General features: G+C 39.6%; 1 protein-coding gene across 2 annotated transcripts in view; it reads right to left on the bottom strand.

Moving 5' to 3' along the window:
* The window catches only part of SPICE1 (spindle and centriole associated protein 1), a 74,861-nt gene extending 53,225 nt beyond the window's left edge, over nucleotides 1-21,636 (bottom strand). The window contains exons 1-3 of one of the 2 annotated variants that reach the window (XM_030801890.1): nucleotides 21,529-21,636; nucleotides 6,799-6,897; nucleotides 3,469-3,516 (exon numbers count right to left, since the gene is read on the bottom strand). In XM_030801890.1, coding sequence (XP_030657750.1) covers nucleotides 3,469-3,516; nucleotides 6,799-6,897 — 147 coding nt within the window. In that variant the 5' untranslated portion in view covers nucleotides 21,529-21,636. Of the gene's footprint in view, nucleotides 1-3,468; nucleotides 3,517-6,798; nucleotides 6,898-21,333; nucleotides 21,394-21,528 lie in introns of those variants that run through there. The other variant, XM_030801891.1, reaches the window with a different exon arrangement.
* Between the last annotated feature and the right edge of the window lie 962 nt (nucleotides 21,637-22,598).

Here is a 22,598-nt window from a genome sequence, read left to right as displayed (position 1 = left end):
AGCCAAAATTTTCAGTCCCCTAAATTTTCAAAAATGATCTTAAAGAAAGAAGTATATAGAACTGGTAAACCTACCTAAAAGAGGTACAGAAAGAAATAATAATTTCTACTACTTTTCTGCAAGACTATCCAGCAAACTAGTGTTTTTCAAACCACAGGTTGGGACTCACTTAATGGATGATAAAATCAATTCATGGGTCAAAACCAGCATTGTTTTTAACATACACATACACATACACACATATACACACACTGAGCACAATGTAAAAGGTACAAAATCCACTGAGTCATCTTTGGCAAAGACACACTCATTTCATGATCATCACATCACTACCAAGAAATAATAATGCAGTGTGTTTATAGCCCTTCAATGGCCTCATGTGGAAGTGGCTCACTGAAAATACAGAAGTCAGGGAAGTAGAGTTCCTGAAGTGCAAGAAAAGATACGCGCCACAGATCTCAAGTGTTAGAGGGTTCACTAAGGTGGGTTCACTAAGGAGGGTTCGCTAAGGTTCACTAAGGTGGCTAAGAAATAAAATTAGACATTTGGTTTTACAAGTACTCTAGTATTCAGAACTATGAACATGAATATATATGATAAAATGTACTGCTGAGTTTTCCCCATGTAAATAAGAAATCAATCCATTAAAGAGACAATAACAAATATTACCCAAGGATTCTGACTCACAAAAAAAAAATGAAGATGACATTTTTTAGACAATTGAGGAGATTTGAATATGGGCTAGATATTAGGTGTTACCAAATAATTATATTTACTTTTGTTGGATGTAATAATGGCACTGTGGTTATGCTGAAAAAAAAAAAAGGCTTATATTTTTAAAAAATACAAACTGAATATGTAAGCACAAAATGATGTGCTCTCTGGAATTTCCTTTAAAATATTTCAGTGAAAAAAGAAAAGGGTAAGATAAATGAAGCAACTATGGCAAATTTTTAATAACTATCCTATCTGGGTGAACAGTACGTGGTATTTATTTCTATTTTTGTCTCCATTTTCCCTTGAGTTTGAAATTTTTCATTTAAAAAATATTAATTCAGTGGGGCATAATTATTATTCTCAGTAAATAGCTAATGAGCACCTACTAGGATTAAGACTCCCGGGTACACAAAGATGTATAAGATATGGTCTGTATCTCTCAAAAGCATTAACAATCTGCCCATTGAGATTGGGCACATCCATATAAAGACAAATGATATACATTAGATGTCATATACTCAATGCCTAAGATAGGTAGTAATAGTTTAGAGGAGATAACTATTGGTCAGTTTCAAAAACAGGACTTCCAAATTACTACAAAACGATAGTAATCAAGACAATGTGGTACTGGCATAAGGATTGACACATAAATCAGTGAAATAGAATTGAGAGTGCTGAATAAACATTTATATTTATGGACAAGTGATTTTTCAACAAGAGTGCCAAGATCATTCAATGAGGAAAGAATGGTCTTTCCAATAAATGCTGTTTGGACAATGATTATCCTTTAGCAAAAAATAAAGTTGGGCCCCCCTCCCACCACACACCATATAGAAAAACTAACTTAAAGTGAATCATAGTTCTACATATAAGAATTACAACTATAAAACTCTTAGAAGAAAACATAGGAGTATGTCTTTGTGAACCTTAGGGTAAGTAACAGTTTCTTAGGTATGATACTAAAAACTCAAGTGACAAAATAAAGAACAGGTAAATTTGACTTCATCAAAATTAAAAACTTCCCTGCTTAAAGGACACCATCAAGAAACTGAAAAAACAACTAAGAAAATGGGAGAAAATACTTGCAAATTATATCTGATAAGGAACTTAAATCCAGAATACATACATAATTTTTATAACTCAACAATAAAAGCACAAATAATCAAATTTTTAAATGACTAAGGTATTTGAATAGACATTTCTCCAAAGAATATACTACAAATGGCCAAAAAGTACATAAAAGGATGCTTAACATCATTTATCATTAGGGAAATGCAAATTGAAACCACAATGAGACAGCACTTTACACCTACTAAGAGAACTAAAATGAAAAAGGTGACAGTAACAATGTGGGGAAACTGGAAGCCTCATACATGCTGGTGGGGATGTAAATGGTGCAGCCACTTTGTAAAACAGTTTGACAATTATTTAGAAAGTTAAATATGGAGAAATTATATGACTCAGAAATTATACTCCTAGATGTATACATATAAAAGAACTGATAATATATGTTCACACAAAAACTTGTACATGAATGTTCACAGCAGCATTATTCCTAACAATGCAAAAGCAGAAACAATGCAATGTCCACCAACTGAACAACAGATAAATAAAATGTTAGATCCATACAATGGAATATTATTTGGCAATTATAAGGAATAAAGAACTAATATGAGCTGGGAGTGGTGGCTCATGCCTATAATCCCAGCACTTTGGGAGGCTGAGGTGGGCAGATTCCTTGAGCCCAGGAGTTCGAGACCAGCCTGGGCAAGACGGCAAAACCCTGTGTCTACGAAAACTACAAAACTTAGCCAGGTGTGGTGACATGCACCTGTAGTCCCAGGTACTCAAGAGGCTGAGGTGGAGATGGCTTGATCCCAGGAGGTGGAGGCTGCAGTGGGCAGAGACTGATACATGCTACGACAGGGATGAACCTTGAAAATATTATGCTAAGACAAAGAAGCTAGACACAAAAGGCCACGTGTTGTATTCCACATATATCAAACGACCAGAATAGGCAAATACATAAAAGCACAAAGTACATTGGTCATTGCCACAAACTGGGAAGAACTGGATACAAGGAGTGACTGTTAATGGGTAGAGGGTTTCATTTTAGGGTAATGAAAACATTCCAAAATTAGATAGTGACAATGGTTGCACAACTCTGAATATACCAAAAATCACCAAACTGCACACTTTAAACAGGTAAATTTTATGGTATGCGAACTATATCTCAATAAATCTAAAAAAAAAAAAACTAAGTGGAAACATAAAAAAATAAAGTAGGATTTGAACTAGGATAAGGAAGTAAAGTAAGATTTGAACAGGTAGAGAAGAAGGTACAGAAACTGTTCCAAGTAAGGAATAGGGGCTCAGACATGGAAATACACATAAATTATTACACTGACTAGAACAATATGTTTGTATAGGGAAGTAATAAACAATGCTGAAGCTATCTACAGATTTTTTTAAAAGGCAGATAGATAGATATATACAGGGCAGTACTAGACTGAAGAGATTTCAACTATAAACCCAACATATTTAATGAAACTCTAATACATACTAATTGATATTCCTAGCTAAAATCAGGAAGTCCAGAAGATAGGCTTTTTGATTTTATATAGACATAAACAAGATTAAACATAACTGAACAACTTCCAGGAAGTGCCTATAGTTTCTATTCTAAAGGTTACAAGTCAAATACCAAATAAAACACTGAATAAATGACTTAAGTTTTGATATTAAACTCACCAGATCTTCAGGAGTTGCCCGATGAACTGTTAGATCAGTTACAGTATTCTGTAAAAAAAGGTGGCCTTTCTTTAAAAAAAAAATAAAAAAGTTTTCTTATAAAATATACACATTTATTGGATTTTAATGGCTAAAATGCTTTCAAAATCCTAGGATCAAAAATTCTTTCTTTCTAGGAACCAGTATTCTCAATTTAGATATGAACACATATTAGTTTTAGGTGTCCTATTTATAGAAAATAACAGACTAATTTTAGATGTCTTACAGAAAGTAAGTACTGTATTCACCAAGCAGTCATATACTATATTAAAACAATGAAAATACTCAAAATGAACATATGATACATGAATAAATGGTAGTATATATTCAATATGAGTAAGTTTCAAGTCTTAGCGTTCGCACTGTAGTCTATGGAATCCCAGGACTCCACAACGCAACGCTAAAGGTTCCTAAAAGAAAGTGTGATCACTGGCTGGGTACAGTGGCTCATGCCTGTAATCCCAACACTTTGGGAGGTTGAGGCGGGTGGATCATCTGAGCTCAGGAGTTTGAGAACAGCCTGGCCAACATGGCAAAACTCCATCTCTACTAAAAATACAAAAATTAGCCAGTCCTGGTGGTGGGCGCCTGTAATTCCAGCTACTCAGGAGGCTGAGGCAGGAGAATCACTTGAACCCAGGAGGTGGAGGCTGCAGTGAGCCAAGATTGTGCCACTGCACTCCAGCCTCAGCGACAAAGTGAGTCTCTATCTCAAAAAAAACAAACAAACAAAAAAAGGAAAGCGTGATCACTATAGAGAGGTTCAATTTGTGTCTGCAAACACCTTAAGCATAGATGCTACTACAATGAAAGATGAAATTTGAGGGCAATACATAATTTCATAAAATGTGAAAACAGTCACTTAAATTAAAAGGCACTAAACCAACATGGCAGGGCTACCACCCTGAACAACTCCATAAGTTACCATTAATATCGGAGTCCGTGTAAATAGCACTCCTTGAAATTGTGTGGTACACAGGCTGCACAGCTCTAAGTAGCAACCCTGTAACTTGGCCCTTTCCAAAGCAACTTCAGCCATTTTGCTACACAGATTCGGTAAGGCAGGAAATAAAACAAGTTAGTTTTACTTCTAAGTGACGAGGAATACAAACAGTCAAAAATGGCTTCTGATCAAAGACTAAACTTTTTGGCCACGATTTATACTTGGCTCAAGGCTTTTCTGTATGAAAACTGTTACTACTTTTACAATGATTTAGAAAGGCACAAGAGCCAGGCATGGTGGTGTGCGCTTGTAGTCTCAGCTACTCAGGAGGTTCAGGAGGCTGAGGCAGGAAGATCCCATCATGAGCCCAGGAGTTTGAGGCCAGCCTGGGCAACATAGCGAGACCTTGTCTCAAAAAAAAAACAAAAGGAAAAGGAAAAGAAAGGTACAAGGTACAACTACAGGATCATGAGAATTGTTTTTAATAGGCATTTAAAAACTCAGGCATACAAATAAGGGATAGGCTTGAAATTTGTTCTCATGGAAGAAAATAATAATTCCATCAACACTACTCTCGCTTAAAACCATTTTCTTTTGACATTGCATTTAAATCTAATCTACAAGCCATTTCAGAAAATGTCTCACTGTTTTTATCAAGACAGTATTAATCAGTTTGACCTCTTCTCCATCATTTACCATTTCCTCCAAATGACTTACAACTATTTTCCAAGTTCAGTCTACCTTCAAAAAACAAAAGATTGTTCCAGCACTGCAGATAATAAAAAGTAAATGAGGAAGGTTCTTAACGCAATTTCAAATGATAGATTTCAATTAAGTTTTAAGCAATAGTGGCATATTGGAATAAATGCAGTCATCCCACAGTATCCAGGACACCCACATATACCAAAATCCACACATACTCAAATCCCACCTAACTGGCTCTCCATATCTGGGTTTTACATCCTGAAAATACTGTATTTTCAATCCACCTTTCATTGTAGAGGTGGAACCCCAGGATACAGCCAACTGTATTTATTGAAAAAAAATTCAAGTGTAAATGAACCCGTGCAGCTCAAACTCATGTTGTTCAAAGGTCAACTGTACTAAACTTCTCAAAGTAACCACTCTGAAGGGGAAAATATGTTATCACACATTTTTTTTTCCGATTTATCAGTTTCCTTACCTTAGAGTCACATCCTTGTTATTAAAATTTTATAGCCAATCAGACAGCAACAAAACAATCTAAACACAGAGAAGTCCCCCTGCCCCACTTCAAAGGCTGTCAGTTTGCCCAGGATATCTGGCTAACATGCTAGGTTGCAAACCAGAAGATTCCAAGTCCAAAAGAATCCCTGAGATCCAAACTAATCCCTAACTAGTTACTCTTTGCAATGGAAAGTAAAGACACCTAAAGTCTCATGGTCCAAACCAAAGTACCAGGTTACAAAAGAGAAATCTAGCTGGGTGCAATGGCTGGCCTATAATCCCAGCACTTTGGGAAGCCAAGGCAGGAGGATCGCTTGAGGCTAGGAGTTTAAGACCAACCTGGGCAACACAGCAAGGACCTGTCTCTAAAAAAAATATTTTTTTTAAGTTAGCCAGGGGTGGTGGTGCATGCCTATGGTCCTAGCTACTCAGGAGGCTAAGGCAGGAGGATTGCTGGAGTCCAGGAGTTTAAGGCTGCAGTGAGCTATGATGGCATCACATCACTCCAGCCTGGGTGACAGACAGGACATGAGCCTGTCTCTTAAAAAAAAGATATAAATCCCCTTGGTAACACCAGGCAATATTCAGGTTAGGGGCCAGAGATCACGTTACAGGTACTTGAGACTTGTCTTATACCATAAGAGAACATTTGTTCTGAAACTGATCAACCTCTGGAAGTGAGCAATTCATGGGACAAGAGAGCAAAGGTCACCAATTTTTTTCAGCCAAAACTGGCACTCACATGGTTATGATATCACTGGTTGCTCTGAGCAAACCTAAAAAAGGTACCGAAAAAATTCACAGACTTCAGTGACACCAGTGAGCTAGAGTTGCCTTTATGCAGTGAGTTCTCAAGAGTGAAAGTGAAAAGACTTTTTCTTTAATATGCTCCCCATCCCCTTAAGATTCCAATTCTTCAGAGGATATAGAGGTTACAGCCTGGACATGTGTATTCTAAAAACCTCCCCCAAAGGATTCTGCTCTTCCCTCCAAGACCTAGAATATCACATGCCCAGAAACCTATTCCACCCTATTACATGATGAGCCCCATTCAGAACACCATCTTGTATGACTAGGGCTGTATCAGTGTGTCCATTTCTCCAGAGTAATGTTACATTATTTACTATCCCACCTATACTCACATCCCATTCTTGTTTCACTGAAGTTTTCTTCTTCTTTACTTTTGGTGTCTTTCTTACACCAACTCGGGGACCACAGCGGTTCACTCTGACAAATGACATCTAGGAATAATAATCACATTAAATTTTTAAAATACAAGAAAAAACAATAAGCATCACCAGAGTGGGGGAAGACACCTGAAAAAAAACAAATTTTAAAATGCCAGAAGAAAAATTTAAGCATGATGAAAGGAACAGCCTATCAAAATACTTAGTTCTTTCATTTTACAACTAATAAATGTTGGTACTGATAATTATAATAAAAGAGGTCTCAAGTCAATAACTTATATATTTGATTAACAAAGAACTCTAGGAATACAGAAATTATGGCCTAAAGCAGAGAACTAACACATTCGTCATAAGCTTTGTCATCAGTTACACAAATTCACAATTAGTAGAAAATAGCCCAGTCACAAGCTAACAATATGAAAGTAAGGTGAAGGGAGGAAAGGGCAAAAGAGAGTTGGACTTCTTTTTTAAGCACTCTAACACTCAAAATCACTACCAGGTACATATGGGCTTATTTGAAAATAAAAGTAGCTAAACTTTAGAGAACAAATGAGGTATGATATCACTTCTAATATATCTGTCACATAATGCTAAATGGTGCTAATTATTGATTTTTTTCTATTGCTGATAAACAAATTAATAATTATTGATTTTAAACTACAATTTTTAAATTGCCAACATTAGCTTGCCACTGTTTAAACAGCAATGCTAAGCACACTAGACTACACATTATACCAAATTAGAAAAAGACCCATAGTCCCCAAACACCAGGATTTTACAATACATATATATGACTTTTAAAAAGCAACACATATACATGACTACTATTGCAGATACTTTTAACCTACCTAAATAATTACAGGACTTTCCAGCTGACCCCCTTACTCCCAATTGGTCTAAAACAAGGACTCTGCTCGTGGAGCCAAGATGGCCGAATACGAACAGCTCTGGTCTACAGCTCCCAGCGTGAGCGACGCAGAAGACGGGTGATTTCTGCATTTCCATCTGAGGTACCGGGTTCATCTCACTAGGGAGTGCCAAACAGTGGGTGCAGGACAGTCGGTGCAGTGCACCATGCGCAAACCGAAGCAGGGCGAGGCATTGCCTCACTCAGGAAGCACAAGGGGTCAGGGAGTTCCCTTTCCTAGTCAAAGAAAGGGATGCCAGACAGCATCTGGAAATTCGGGTCACTCCCACCCTAATACTGCGCTTTTCCAACAGGCTTGGAAAACGGCACACCAGGAGATTGTGTCCCACACCTGGCTCAGAGGGTCCTATGCCCACGGAGTCTCGCTGATTGCTAGAACAGCAGTCTGAGATGAAACTGCAAGGCAGCAGCGAGGCTGGGGGAGGGGTGCCCGCCATTGCCCAGGCTTGCTTAAGTAAACAAAGCAGCCAGGAAGCTCGAACTGGGTGGAGCACAGCTCAAGGAGGCCTGCCTGCCTCTGTAGGCTCCACTTCTGGGGGCAGGGCACAGACAAACAAAAAGTCAGTAGTAACCTCTGCAGACCTAAATGTCCCTGTCTGACAGCTTTGAAGAGAGTAGTGGTTCTCCCAGCACGCAGCTGGAGATCTGAGAACAGGCAGACTGCCTCCTAAAGTGGGACCCTGATCCCAGAGCAGCCTAACCGGGAGGCACCCCTCAGTAGGGACAGACCGACGCCTCACTCGGCTGGGTACTCCTCTGAGACAAAACTTCCAGAGGAACGATCAGACAGCTGAATTTGCGGTTCACGAAAATCCGCTGTTCTGCAGCCACCGCTACTGACACCCAGCCAAACAGGTCTGGAGTGGACCTCTAGCAAACTCCAACAGACCTGCAACTGAGGGTCCTGTCTGGTAGAAGGAAAACTAACAGAAAGGACACCCACACCAAAAACCCATCTGTACATCACCATCATCAAAGACCAAAAGTAGAAAAAACTACAAAGATGGGGAGAAAACACAGTAGAAAAACTGGAAACTCTAAAAAGCAGAGCGCCTCTCCTCCTCCAAAGGAACGCAGTTCCTCACCAGCAACAGAACAAAGCTGGACGGAGAATGACTTTGACGAGTTGAGAGAAGAAGGCTTCAGACGATCAAACTACTCTGAGCTACAGGAGGAAATTCAAACCAATGGCAAAGAAGTTAAAAACTTTGAAAAAAAATTAGACGAATGTTTAACTAAAATAACCCATGCAGAGAAGTGCTTAAAGGAGCTGATGGAGCTGAAAGCCAAGTTTCAAGAACTACATGAAGACTGCAGAAGCCTCAGTAGCCGATGCGATCAACTGGAAGAAAGGGTATCGCTGATGGAAGATGAAATGAATGAAATGAAGCGAGAAGGGAAGTTTAGAGAAAAAAGAATAAAAAGAAACGAACAAAGCCTCCAAGAAATATGGGACTATGTGAAGAGACCAAACCTACGTCTGATTGGTGTACCTGAAAGTGACGGGGAGAATGGAACCAAGTTGGAAAACACTCTGGAAGATATTATCCAGGAGAACTTCCCCAATCAGCAAAGTAGGCCAACATTCAGATTCTGGAAATACAGAGAACGCCACAAAGATACTCCTCAAGAAGAGCAACTCCAAGACACATAATTGTCAGATTCACCAAAGTTGAAATGAAGAAAAAAATATTAAGGGCGGCCAGAGAGAAAGGTTGGGTTACCCACAAAGGGAAGCCCATCAGACTAACAGCTGATCTCTCAGCAGAAACTCTACAATCCAGAAGAGAGTGGGGGCCAATATTCAACATAATTAAAGAAAAGAATTTTCAACCCAGAATTTCATATCCAGCCAAACTAAGCTTCATAAGTGAAGGAGAAATAAAATACTTTACAGACAAGCAAATGCTGAGTGATTTTGTCACCACCAGGCCTGCCCTAAAAGAGCTCCTGAAGGAAGCACTAAACATGGAAAGGAACAACCAGTACCAGCCACTGCAAAAACATGCCAAATTGTAAAGACCATCGAGGCTAGGAAGAAACTGCATCAACTAACAAGCAAAATAACCAGCTAAAATCATAATGACAGGATCAAATTCACACATAACAATATTAACTTTAAATGTAAATGGGCTAAATGCTCCAATTAAAAGACACAGACTGGCAAATTGGATAAGGAATCAAGACCCATCAGTGTGCTGTATTCAGGAAACCCATCTCACGTGCAGAGACACACACAGACTCAAAACACAGGGATGGAGGAAGATCTACCAAGCAAATGGAAAACAAAAAAAGGCAGGGGTTGCAATCTTAGTCTCAGATAAAATAGACTTTAAACCAACAAAGATCAAGAGAGACAAAGAAGGCTATTACATAATGGTAAAGGGATCAATTCAACAAGAAGAGCTAACTATCCTAAATATATATGCACCCAATACAGGAGCACCCAGATTCATAAAGCAAGTCCTGAGTGACCTACAAAGAGACTTAGACTCCCACACAATAATAATGGGAGATTTTAACACCCCACTGTCAACATTAGACAGATCAACGAGACAGAAAGTTAACAAGGATATCCAGGAATTGAACTCAGCTCTGCACCAAGCAGACCTAATAGACGTCTACAGAACTCGCCACCCCAAATCAACAGAATATACATTTTTTTCAGCACCACACCACACCTATTCCAAAATTGACCACATAGTTGGAAGTAAAGCTCTCCTCAGCAAATGTAAAACAACAGAAATTGTAACAAACTGTCTCTCAGACCACAGTGCAATCAAACTAGAACTCAGGATTAAGGAACTCACTCAAAACCGCTCAACTACATGGAAACTGAACAACCTGCTCCTGAATGACTACTGGGTACATAATGAAATGAAGGCAGAAATAAAGATGTTCTTTGAAACCAACGAGAACGAAGACACAACATACCAGAATCTCTGGGACACATTCAAAGCAGTGTGTAGAGGGAAATTTATAGCACTAAATGCCCACAAGAAAAAGCAGGAAAGATCCAAAATTGACACCCTAACATCACAATTAAAAGAAGTAGAAAAGCAAGAGCAAACACAATCAAAAGCTAGGAGAAGGCAAGAAATAACTAAAATTAGAGCAGAACTGAAGGAAATAGAGACACAAAACACCCTTCAAAAAATTAATGAATCCAGGAGCTGGTTTTTTGAAAAGATCAACAAACTTGATAGACCGCTAGCAAGACTAATAAAGAAGAAAAGAGAGAAGAATCAAATAGACGCAATAAAAAATGATAAAGGGGATATCACCACCGATCCCACAGAAATACAATCTACCATCAGAGAATACTACAAACACCTCTACACAAATAAACTAGAAAATCTAGAAGAAATGGATAAATTCCTGGACACATATACCCTCGCAAGACTAAACCAGGAAGAAGTTGAATCTCTGAATAGACCAATAACAGCTTCTGAAATTGTGGCAATAATCAATAGCTTATCAACCAAAAAGAGTCCAGGACCTGATGGATTCACAGCCAAATTCTACCACAGGTACAAGGAGGAACTGGTACCATTCCTTCTGAAACTATTCCAATCAATAGAGAAAGAGGGAATCCTCCCTAACACATTTTATGAGGCCAGCATCATCCTGATACCAAAGCCTGGCAGAGACACAACCAAAAAAGAGAATTTTAGACCAATATCCTCAATGAACATTGATGCAAAAATCCTCAATAAAATACTGGCAAACCGAATCCAGCAGCACATCAAAAAGCTTATCCACCATGATCAAGTGGGCTTCATCCCTGGGATGCAAGGCTGGTTCAACATACACAAATCAATAAATGTAATCCAGCATATAAACAGAACCAAAGACAAAAACCACATGATTATCTCAATAGATGCAGAAAAGGCCTTTGACAAAATTCAACAAACCTTCATGCTAAAAACTCTCAATAAATTAGGTATTCATGGGACGTATCTCAAAATAATAAGAGCTATCTATGACAAACCCACAGCCAATATCATACTGAATGGGCAAAAACTGGAAGCATTCCCTTTGAAAACTGGCACAAGACAGGGATGCCCTCTCTCACCACTCCTATTCAACATAGTGTTGCAAGTTCTGGCCAGGGCAATCAGGCAGGAGAAGGAAATAAAGGGTATTCAATTAGGAAAAGAGGAAGTCAAACTGTCCCTGTTTGCAGATGACATGATTGTATATCTAGAAAACCCCATTGTCTCAGCCCCAAATCTCCTCAAGCTGATAAGCAACTTCAACAAAGTCTCAGGATACAAAATCAATGTACAAAAATCACGAGCATTCTTGTACACCAATCACAGGCAAACAGAGAGCCAAATCATGAGTGAACTACCATTCACAATTGCTTCAAAGAGAATAAAATAGCTAGGAATCCAATTTACAAGGGATGTGAAGGACCTCTTCAAGGAGAACTACAAACCACTGCTCGATGAAATAAAAGAGGATACAAACAAATGGAAGAACATTCCATGCTCATGGGTTGGAAGAATCAATATCGTGAAAATGGCCACACTGCCCAAGGTAATTTATAGATTCAATGCCATCCCCATCAAGCTACCAATGACTTTCTTCACAGAATTGGAAAAACTACTTTAAAGTTCATATGGAACCAAAAAAGAGCCTGCATCGCCAAGTCAATCCTAAGCCAAAAGAACAAAGCTGGAGGCATCACGCTACCTGACTTCAAACTATACTACAAGGCTACAGTAACCAAAACAGCATGGTACTGGTGCCAAAACAGAGAAATAGATCAATGGAACAGAAGAGAGCCCTCAGAAATAACGCCACAAATCTACGACTATCTGATCTTTGACAAACCTGACAAAAACAAGCAATGGGGAAAGGATTCCCTATTTAATAAATGGTGCTGGGAAAACTGGCTAGCCATATGTAGAAAGCTGAAACTGGATCCCTTCCTTACACCTTATACAAAAATTAATTCAAGATGGATTAAAGACTTACATGTTAGACCTAAAACCATAAAAACTCTAGAAGAAAACCTAGGCAATACCATCAGGACATAGGCATGGGCAAGGACTTCATGTCTAAAACACCAAAAGCAATGGCAACAAAAGCCAAAATTGACAAATGGGATCTAATTAAACTAAAGAGCTTCTGCACAGCAAAAGAAACTACCATCAGAGTGAACAGGCAACCTACAAAATGGGAGAAAATTTTCACAACCTACTCATCTGACAGAGGGCTAATATCCAGAATCTACAATGAACTCAAACAAATTTACAAGAAAAAAAAACCCCATCAAAAAGTTGGTGAAGGACATGAACAGACACTTCTCAAAAGAAGACATTTATGCAGCCAAAAAACACATGAAAAAATGCTCATCATCACTGGCCATCAGAGAAATGCAAATCAGAACCACAATGAGATACCATCTCACACCAGTTAGGATGGCCATCATTAAAAAGTCAGGAAACAACAGGTGCTGGAGAGGATGTGGAGAAATAGGAACACTTTGACACTGTTGGTGGGACTGTAAACTAGTTCAACCATTGTGGAAGTCAGTGTGGCGATTCCTCAGGGATCTAGAACTAGAAATACCATTTGACCCAGCCATCCCATTACTGAGTATATACCCAAAGGACTATAAATCTGCTGCTATAAAGACACATGCACACGTATGTTTATTGCGGCACTATTCACAACAGCAAAGACTTGGAACCAACCCAAATGTCCAACAACAATAGACTGGGTTAAGAAAATGTGGCACATATACACCATGGAATACTATGCAGCTATAAAAAATGATGAGTTCATGTCCTTTGTAGGGACATGGATGAAACTGGAAATCATCATTCTCAGTAAACTATCGCAAGGACAAAAAAACAAACACCGCATGTTCTCACTCATAGGTGGGAATTGAACAATGAGAACACATGAACACAGGAAGGGGAACATCACACTCCAGGGACTGTTGTGGGGTGCGGGGAGGGGGGAGGGATCGCATTAGGAGATATACCTAATGCTAAATGACGAGTTAATGGGTGCAGCACACCAACATGGCACATGGATACATATGTAACAAACCTGCACATTCTGCACATGTACCCTAAAACTTAAAGTATAATAATAATAAAAAAAAGGACTCTAGTATTTTCCTTAAGTACTTTTTTTAAAAAAAAAACATTGTGTACTATAATAAAAATGTCTAAATATAAGTATTTCTTAAGAGTTTGCCCTCAATCTTCCTTGCACTCTGTACTCTCTCTTAACAAGAACATTCACTCCTTAAACATGGTATCTAATTTCAGCATTTACAATTCAGCCAAAGAAAACAAGTCACATACAAGTTAGAAAATAACATTTAAGTTTTATGATGGTAATGATGATGATAGCCACGGTGGTAATGATGGCATCAGCTAACACATACTGTGTGCTTACTATAAGCCAGATACTATTCTAAGCTCTTTAAACATTATTTTCTTGAATCCTCATAACTCCATGAGGTACTTACTATTTATTCCTCATTTTACAGACGAGAAAACTGAGAGACAAAGGTTAACCAACATGAAGGTCACACAGTTAGTAAGTAGCAGAGCCATAAGTACCATTTAAAAAGATACAGAATATAATAGAACAAAGAGTCTAAAACAAACCCTTACATTTATGGTCAGTTTTTCAACACGGGTGCCAAGACAATTCAATGGGGAAAGAATAGTCTTTTCAACAGATGGTGCTGGGACAACTGGATACGCCTATGAAAAAGAATGAAGTTGGACTCCTACCTCACATCACATTCAAAAATTAAATTGAATCATGGATTTAAATATAAGAGCTAAAACTACAAAACTCTTAGAAGAAAACATAAGAGTAAATCTTCATGAGCCGTGGGTTAAGCAATGGTTTCTTAGAAATGACACAAAAAGCACAAGCAACCAAAGAAAAAAATAAATTGGACTAAATCCAAATTAAGAATTTTTGTGCTTCAAAGGCACAAGAAAATGAAGACAACCAACAGAATGGGAGAAAGTATCTGCAAATCCTTTATCTGATAAAGGACTTGAATCCAGACTACATAAAGAATTTTTACAACTCAACAATTTAAAAAATCCGATTTAAAAATGGGCAGAGGACTTGAATAGACATTCCTCCAAGGAAGATACTATAGACAGCTAATAAACACATGAAAAGATGTTCAATAATTAGTCATTAGGGAAATGCCAATCAAGATACCACCTCACACCGACTAGGATGGCTATAATCAAAAAGACGGACAACAACAAGCACTGACAAGAATATGGAAAAACTAGAATCCTCACATATTGCTCATGGAATGTAAAATGGTATGGGCACTTCGGAAACAGGTGGCAATTCCTCAAAAAGCTAAACACAGAGTAACCACATGACCCAGCAATTCAACTCGCATATTTACATCCAAGAGAACTAAAAACATATGTCCACATAAAAACTTGTACATAAAAGGTCATGGCAGCATTTTGAACAGACAAAAAGTAGAGACATCCCAAATGTCCACCAACTGATGAATGTATTAATAAAATGTGGCATATCTACACAATGGAATATTACTTGGCAATAATAAGCAATGATATACTGATACATGCTACAACATGAATGAACTTTGAAAGGGTTCTAAACACAGAAGGCCCCCTATTGTTTGGTATCATTGATATGATGCGTCCAGAATAAGTAAATCCACAGAGACATAGATTAGTGATTGCCAGCATCTAGAGGGAGCATAGAATGGAGAGTGACTGCTAATGGGTATAGGGTTTCTTTAGGGAGTTAAGAAAATGTTCTGAAATTAGATAGTAATGTTAGTTGCGCAATTACATGAATTGACTAAAAACCTCTGAACTGTATACTTTAAAGGGTGAATTATAGCTCAATAAAGCTGTTATTTTAAAAGATAGGAAAACAATAGTTATTCAAAGACATGAATCTAACGTATTTTAACCACTTAGATCTTTATCCACTTAGATCTCTAATTTATTCTGCAAAAACAAAGAAGAGTCATAAAATGTCAGTATACATATATGATGAATTATGTATCCATTAAAATTAAGAAAAATGTTTAATGACAGGAAAAGAAGTATAAAAAGTAGAATACAGAACTGTATGTATAGTATATTCTTAATGATGTTAGAATATAGGCATTATTAATAAAGCACTTATCTCTGCTAAGAGCTTCACATTTGATCCCACAACCCTGTGAGGCCTGTTCTGTCTTGAGAGACAATATAGTATAAAGGCTAAGAATGCAGTTTGGAATCACTGTCTGGGTTCACATCCCAGCTTTTTCACTAACTATAAAACAGAACTAATTAAATATATAAGTGCTTAGAACCCCGGCTGATAAGGTTTGGCTGCGTCCCCACCCAAATCTCATCTCGAATTGCAATCCCCATAATTCCCATGTGTCGTGAGAGGGACCCAGTGGAAAGTGATTGGATCATGGGGGCAGTTTCCCTTGTGCTGTTTTCATGATAGTGAGTTCTCATGAGATCTGATGGGTTTTATAAGCATCTGGCATTTCCCCTGTTTGCACTCACTTTCTCTCCTGCCAGCTTGTGAAGAAGGTACCTACTTCTGTTTGGCCTTCTGCCATAATTGTAAGTTTCCTGAGGCCTGCAAAACTGTGAGTCAATTAAACCTCTTTTCTTTATAAATTACCCAGTCTTGAGTATTTCTTTATAGCAGCATGAGAACGAACTAATACACCTGCCTAGCATACAAAATTGTATTTAAATGTTGAGGATAATGATGTCAGTGACAACAATTAACCCTTTTCCCAAGTAAGAAAAATGAGACTGGAAGAATCAATACAGTGAAAATAGCCATACTGCCATTTTTAAGTAATTTATAGATTCAATACTATGCCTATTAAACTACCATTAACATCTTCACAGAATTAGAAAAAACTATTTTAAAATTCACATGGAACCAAAAAAGAGCCCATATAGCCAAGACAATCCTAAACAAAAAGAACAAAGTTGGAGGCATCATGCTACCCTACTTCAAACTATACTACAAGGCTACAGTAACTAAAACAGCATGGTACTGCTACAAAAGCAGACACATAGACCAACAGAACAGAATGGAGAACTCAAAAATAAGACTGCACATCTACAACCATCTGATCGTCAACAAACCTGACCAAAACAAGCAATGGGGAAAGGATTCCCTACTTAATAAATAGTGTTGGGAGAACTGGTGAGCCATATGCAGAAAACTGAAACTGGACCCCTTCCTTACACCATAGACAAAAATCAACTCAGGATGATTAAAGGCTTAAATGTAAAACCCAAAACTATAAAAACCCTAGAAGAAAATCTGAGCAATACCATTCAGCACATACACACAGGCAAAGATTTCATGATGAAAATGTCAAAAGCAATTGCAACAAAAGCAGAACTTAACAAATGGGATCTAATTAAACTAAAGAGCTTCTGCACAGCAAAAGAAACTATCATCAGAGCAAATGGACAACCTACAGAATGAGAGAAAAATTTTGCAATGTCTCCACCTGACAAAGGGCTAATATCCAGAGTCTACAAGGAACTTAAACAAATTGACAAGAAAAAACCAAACAACCCCATTAAAAAGTGGGCAAAGGACACGAACACACACTTCTCAAAAGAAGACATTTATGCAGCCAACAAACATATGGAAAAAATGTCAACATCACTGATCTTTAGAGAAATGCAAATCAAAACTACAATGAGATACCATCTCATGCCAATCAGAATGGCGATTATTAAAAAGTCAAGAAACAACAGATGCTGGCAAGACCGTGGAGAAATAGGAACAATTTTACACTGTTGGTGGAAATGCAAATTAGTTCAACCATTGTGGAAGACAGTGTGGCGATTCCTCAAAGACCTAGAACCAGAAATACCATTTGACCCAGCAATCGCATTTCTGCATATATACCCAAAGGAAAATAAATCATTCAATTATAAAGATACATGCATATATATGTTCACTGCAGCACTATTCACAATAGCAAAGACATGGAATCAACCCAAATGCCCATCATTGATAAGACTGGATAAAGAAATGTGGTACATATACACCATGGAATACTATGCAGCCATAAAAACGAATGAGATCATGTCCTTTGCAGGGACATGGATGGAACTAGAAGCCATTATACTCGGCAAACGAATGCAGGAACAGAAAACCAAACACCACACGTACTCACTTGTAAGTGGGTGCTGAACAATGAGAACACATGGACACAGGGAGGGGAACAACACACACTGGGGCCTGCTGGATGGCAGGGGGATGCGGGGAGGGAGAGCATCAGGAAAAATAGCTAATGCACGCTAGATTTAATACCTAGATGATAGGTTGATAGATGCAGCAAACCACTATGGCACACATTTACCTATGAAACAAGTCTGCACATACCGCACGTGTACCCTAGAATTGAAACAAAATTTTAAAATATTAAGAATATTAAAATTCAAAAAAATGAAAAATGAGGCTTAGAGAAAGTATATAATTCAAAGTTATACAAATAATAACAGGCAGAGCCAAGAGCTGACACTCAAGACCAGGTCTGACTGACTGTAAAGCACATGCTGGAAAACTCTGCCAGAATTGGGTTACCTGTTTGCTTCCATATTTCCCAAATTTTCTATAACGGACCTAGTTACTCTTAAAAATGGGGGGAAAAGTATTTCAAGTTACATTTAGAATATTAGAATATTCAGAAGCTAAAATTCCAGATGAGAATGCATACTGGCCAACAACTTGATTACAGCTTTGGAAGACCCTAAGCAAAGAATCTAACTAAACCATGTCCAAACTCATAACCCACAGAAATTGTGAAATGATAAATAGTAATTGTTTTAGGCCACTAAATCTGTGGTAATTTACTACCTGTGTACGGTAGGATAACACAGGTATAGTTAAGCTGCTATCCCATCTTTGCCCTTCTCTTGCCATCCAACTTCATGAAGAGGTACACTTTAGCACCTGTATTTACTAATCCTTAGTTCTACCTCCAAGTTTTATTAATTACAAAAACTCTGACCCCACCTTTGCACTGAAAAGCATTCTTTTCTTTTCCTTTTTTTTTTTTTTTTTTTTTTTTTTTTGAGACGGAGTCTTGCTCTGTCACCAGGCTGGAGTGCAGTGGCGCGATCTCAGCTCATTGCAACCTCCACCTCCCAGGTTCAAGCGATTCTCCTCCCTCAGCCTCCTGAATAGCTGGGATTACAGGCACGTGCCACCACGCCCGGCTAACTTTTGTATTTTTAGTAGAAACAGGGTTTCACCATGTTGTGAGGCTGGTCTCGAACTCCTGATCTCGTGATCTACCTGCCTTGGCCTCCCAAAGTGCTGGGATTACAGGCGCGAGCCACCGCATCCGGCCTCTTCTATTCTTTTCTCCTTTTCTTCACGGGCTCTATTGTCCTCCTCCACACAAACAATTTAATCAAGGATCTCCACCCAGTTCTATCTCAGTTCTCATTCCTCTTGTCTTTCCATTAGATACCCTCTCCTTTCATTCAATAATTATTTGGGGGAGTGCAGCACACACCAGGCACTGGCTAGGCATTAGAGATACAAGTAAACAAGTAAACTAAGTAAACTAAATAAACTAAGATATTAGTAAACAAGTCTAATATGGTGCCAGCTCTCATGGAGCTGCTTTCTTCATCACAAAGGGGCAGTTCACATCCTCCCTCAGTGACCTCACCAACTCCCTTGAGCAAAGCTATGAATGTATGGACAAACAAACACACTGTCAAAATGAGTCCCAAATCAATGATTCACACCTTTCCTCAAAACTTCAAACACAGTGGCTCGCATCTGTAATCCCAGCAACTCGGGAGGCTGAGGCTGGAGGATCGCTTGAGGCAGGAAGCTCAAGACCAGCCTGTGCAACATAGCAAGACCCTGTCTCTAAAAAAAAGTTTTTTTTAATTAGCCAGGAGTGGTGGTGAGTGCCTATAGTTCCAGCTACTCAGGAGGCTGAGGTGGGAGGACTGCTTGAGCCCAGGAATTGGAGGCTGCAGTGAGCTACGATGGCGCCCCTGCACTCCAGCCTAGGTGACAAAGTGAGGCTCTGTCTCTTAAAATAAACAAACGAAAACAAAACAAAAACACCAAATGCTCATTTCTAACTACCTACTATATACATCTCCCAAATATCACAAATACAGTACATCAAAATGCAGCTCATCATCATACCCCAAATCTCTACTTGCTGATATATAACTGGTTGACTCGATAAATATGTTGAATTAAGCTGAATTTACAGAATTACAATCCTAGTTGCTCCAATTTAAAACCTCAGCATCACCTCTGTTCCTTATCTCTTACTGAATCAGATAACAGAATCTATTAACTTTTTCCCTAAAAATCTATCTTGCCCGCTTTTCTCCATCTCTACTAAAAATATTTTTGTTCAGGCTCTCATTATTCTAATTAGTCTCCCTTTCACTCTTCACTCACTGACTTCATCATCCATCTATTAATGTAACTAATACTTTGAAGCACCACCTAAAAGCGAGGCACCAGATAAAACAAGAAAGTAGAATAGTCTATGCCCTTGCAGAGTTAAGAGTTTCCAAGAGGACCGCAATTAAACAAGTATTTACAACAAAAGAGCAGCATGGGAAGTAAATTCTGTGTGCCATGAAAGTACCTAACTAACTCTATGCAGTAAGTAAAAGCTGCCTCCTCTCTGTAATACCCCCAAAAATGTTTGCACTGAGAGCTAAAATCAAACAAAAGTTAGAAGCAGGGGAAAGAATATTCCAGGCAAGGGAAAACGCATTTACGAAGAGTTTGAGAAGTTCAGTTCAATTAACAAACATCTGAGAAGGTGAGAGGTTAAAGAAGGAAGAAAGGCAGAGAGCCGATTGTAGTCTCGTGAGCCACAGCAATCTGAACACCTAAGACCATAGGAAACCACTGAACAATTTTAAACGGGATAGTTATGACTGGACTCAGTAAATTCACTCTGACTGGTGTGGAAAACTGATCAAAGAGAAACAAGAACTCTTTCCAAACATTGTTGAATCAATCCTACCTAAATACATGGATAGAGAATAGATCTGAACCCTTTACTTACTTCCTCTAGATTCGGATGGCTCCCCACTGTCAAGAGGAATCCAACTCAGCTTGGCATTCGGACCCTCTCCCCCATATGGCCCGGCTGACCTTTCTTTCCAGTGTTCTCTCACATCTCCAGCAAATCCTAAAAACACGCTCTCGCCTCACATACAGTTGCAACCATTCTTTTCCCTCTGCTTGGAACACTCATTAGGCTCACTCTCTTCTCTACCGGATTAACTTCCACGGACTCCTCAAAACTCACAGGCGGAGCCTTCTGAGACGCCCCTCTCTGACATCCATCTATTTAGATGACGCTCCCGGTCCCAAAGCACCCTGGATAGTTTGCCTCTCTCCTGCTACACGGTGAACTCCCCCCACGCTACAATCGAGTACCCCCCATTACCAGCTCTGTGCAAAAGCTCCCGAAAGCGGTGCGCACGCGCATACTCGAGGTGCTCTGGCGCCACGCACAAACATACCCAGACACGCACCCTGACACACACTTGCACTCTCAAAACACGGAGCCGCGGCTGCGCTTCCTGAAGTAAGGATTCCCCAACCTGGCGCCTGGATCCCAGGAAACAGACAGATGCCACCACCGTTCTCCCCACCCTTTTGGTAGTCCTGGTCCCTAAGGCTCGTTGGGACTGCGAGCTGCAAGCCTCAGATCCATCATCTCAACCTGCCTTGCATTCGGTCCCGACTGCCGCCGCCACCGCAACTAAAACTTCAGGCGCCGGAACCGCGGGGCGCGCCACAGGTTAACCCAGCCTGCGGCTTCCGGGCTGTTGCCTGGGTTACCAGAGCTCCGCCCCACGCCCTTGCGTATTTCCGGCGAGCCCAGTGCTTAGGCGCCTCCCAAAGCCTAGCTCTAGTCCTGAGTCCAAGGGAGTGGTTCCTCTGCAAGGTTCAGGGCAAATTGTTATAGACAAGGCATATAGCAGGCCAGGCGCGGTGGCTGACGCCTGTAATCCCAGCACTTTGGGAGGCCGTGGCAGGCGGATCACGAGGTCAGGAGATCGAGACCATCCTGGCTAACACGGTGAAACCCCGTCTCTACTGAAAATACAAAAAATTAGCCGGACGAGGTGGCGGGCGCCTGTAGACCCAGCTACTCGGGAGGCTGAGGCAGGAGAATGGCGTGAACCCGGGAGGCGGAGGTTGCAGTGAGCCGAGATGGCGCCACTGCAGTCCGGCCTGGGCGAAAGAGCGAGACTCTGTCTCAAAAAAAAAAAAAAAGAATAGGCATATAGCATTAGCCGGTGCCTCGAGAATTCTCCAAAAGAAAGATATTGCTCGCCTCACCAGACTTCACGTATCACTTAATTTGCTTTCATCTCTATTCATTTGTTTACAAATCTTTAGTAGTGTAATCCCAGCACTTTTGGAGACAGAAGCAGAAGGATTGCTTAAGCCCAGGAGTTTGAGACAAGCATGGGCAAGATGGCGAGACTCTGTCTCTACGAAAAATTAAAAAATTAGCTGGGCGTGGGAGCAGGCCTGTAGTTCCAGCTACTCAGGAAGCCGAGGTGCGAGGATCGCTTAAGCCAAGGAGGGCAAAGCTGTAGTGAGCCACAGTCATACCACTGCACTCCAGCCTGGACGACAAAGCAAGACCTTGTCTCAAAAAAAAAAAAGTTGTTTATTACAACCTACAAATGTGCGGGAGAGCTAGGTTCTATGGGAGCTAAAAACAGGCAAGGTGGGAAACTTACAGCATATTAACAGTTATCAATGACAAAAACATAAAATTATG

The sequence above is a fragment of the Nomascus leucogenys genome, chromosome 21, assembly GCF_006542625.1.
Source record: "Nomascus leucogenys isolate Asia chromosome 21, Asia_NLE_v1, whole genome shotgun sequence".
Classification (NCBI taxonomy): domain Eukaryota; kingdom Metazoa; phylum Chordata; class Mammalia; order Primates; family Hylobatidae; genus Nomascus; species Nomascus leucogenys.
This window is presented reverse-complemented; position numbering and strand designations above follow the sequence as displayed.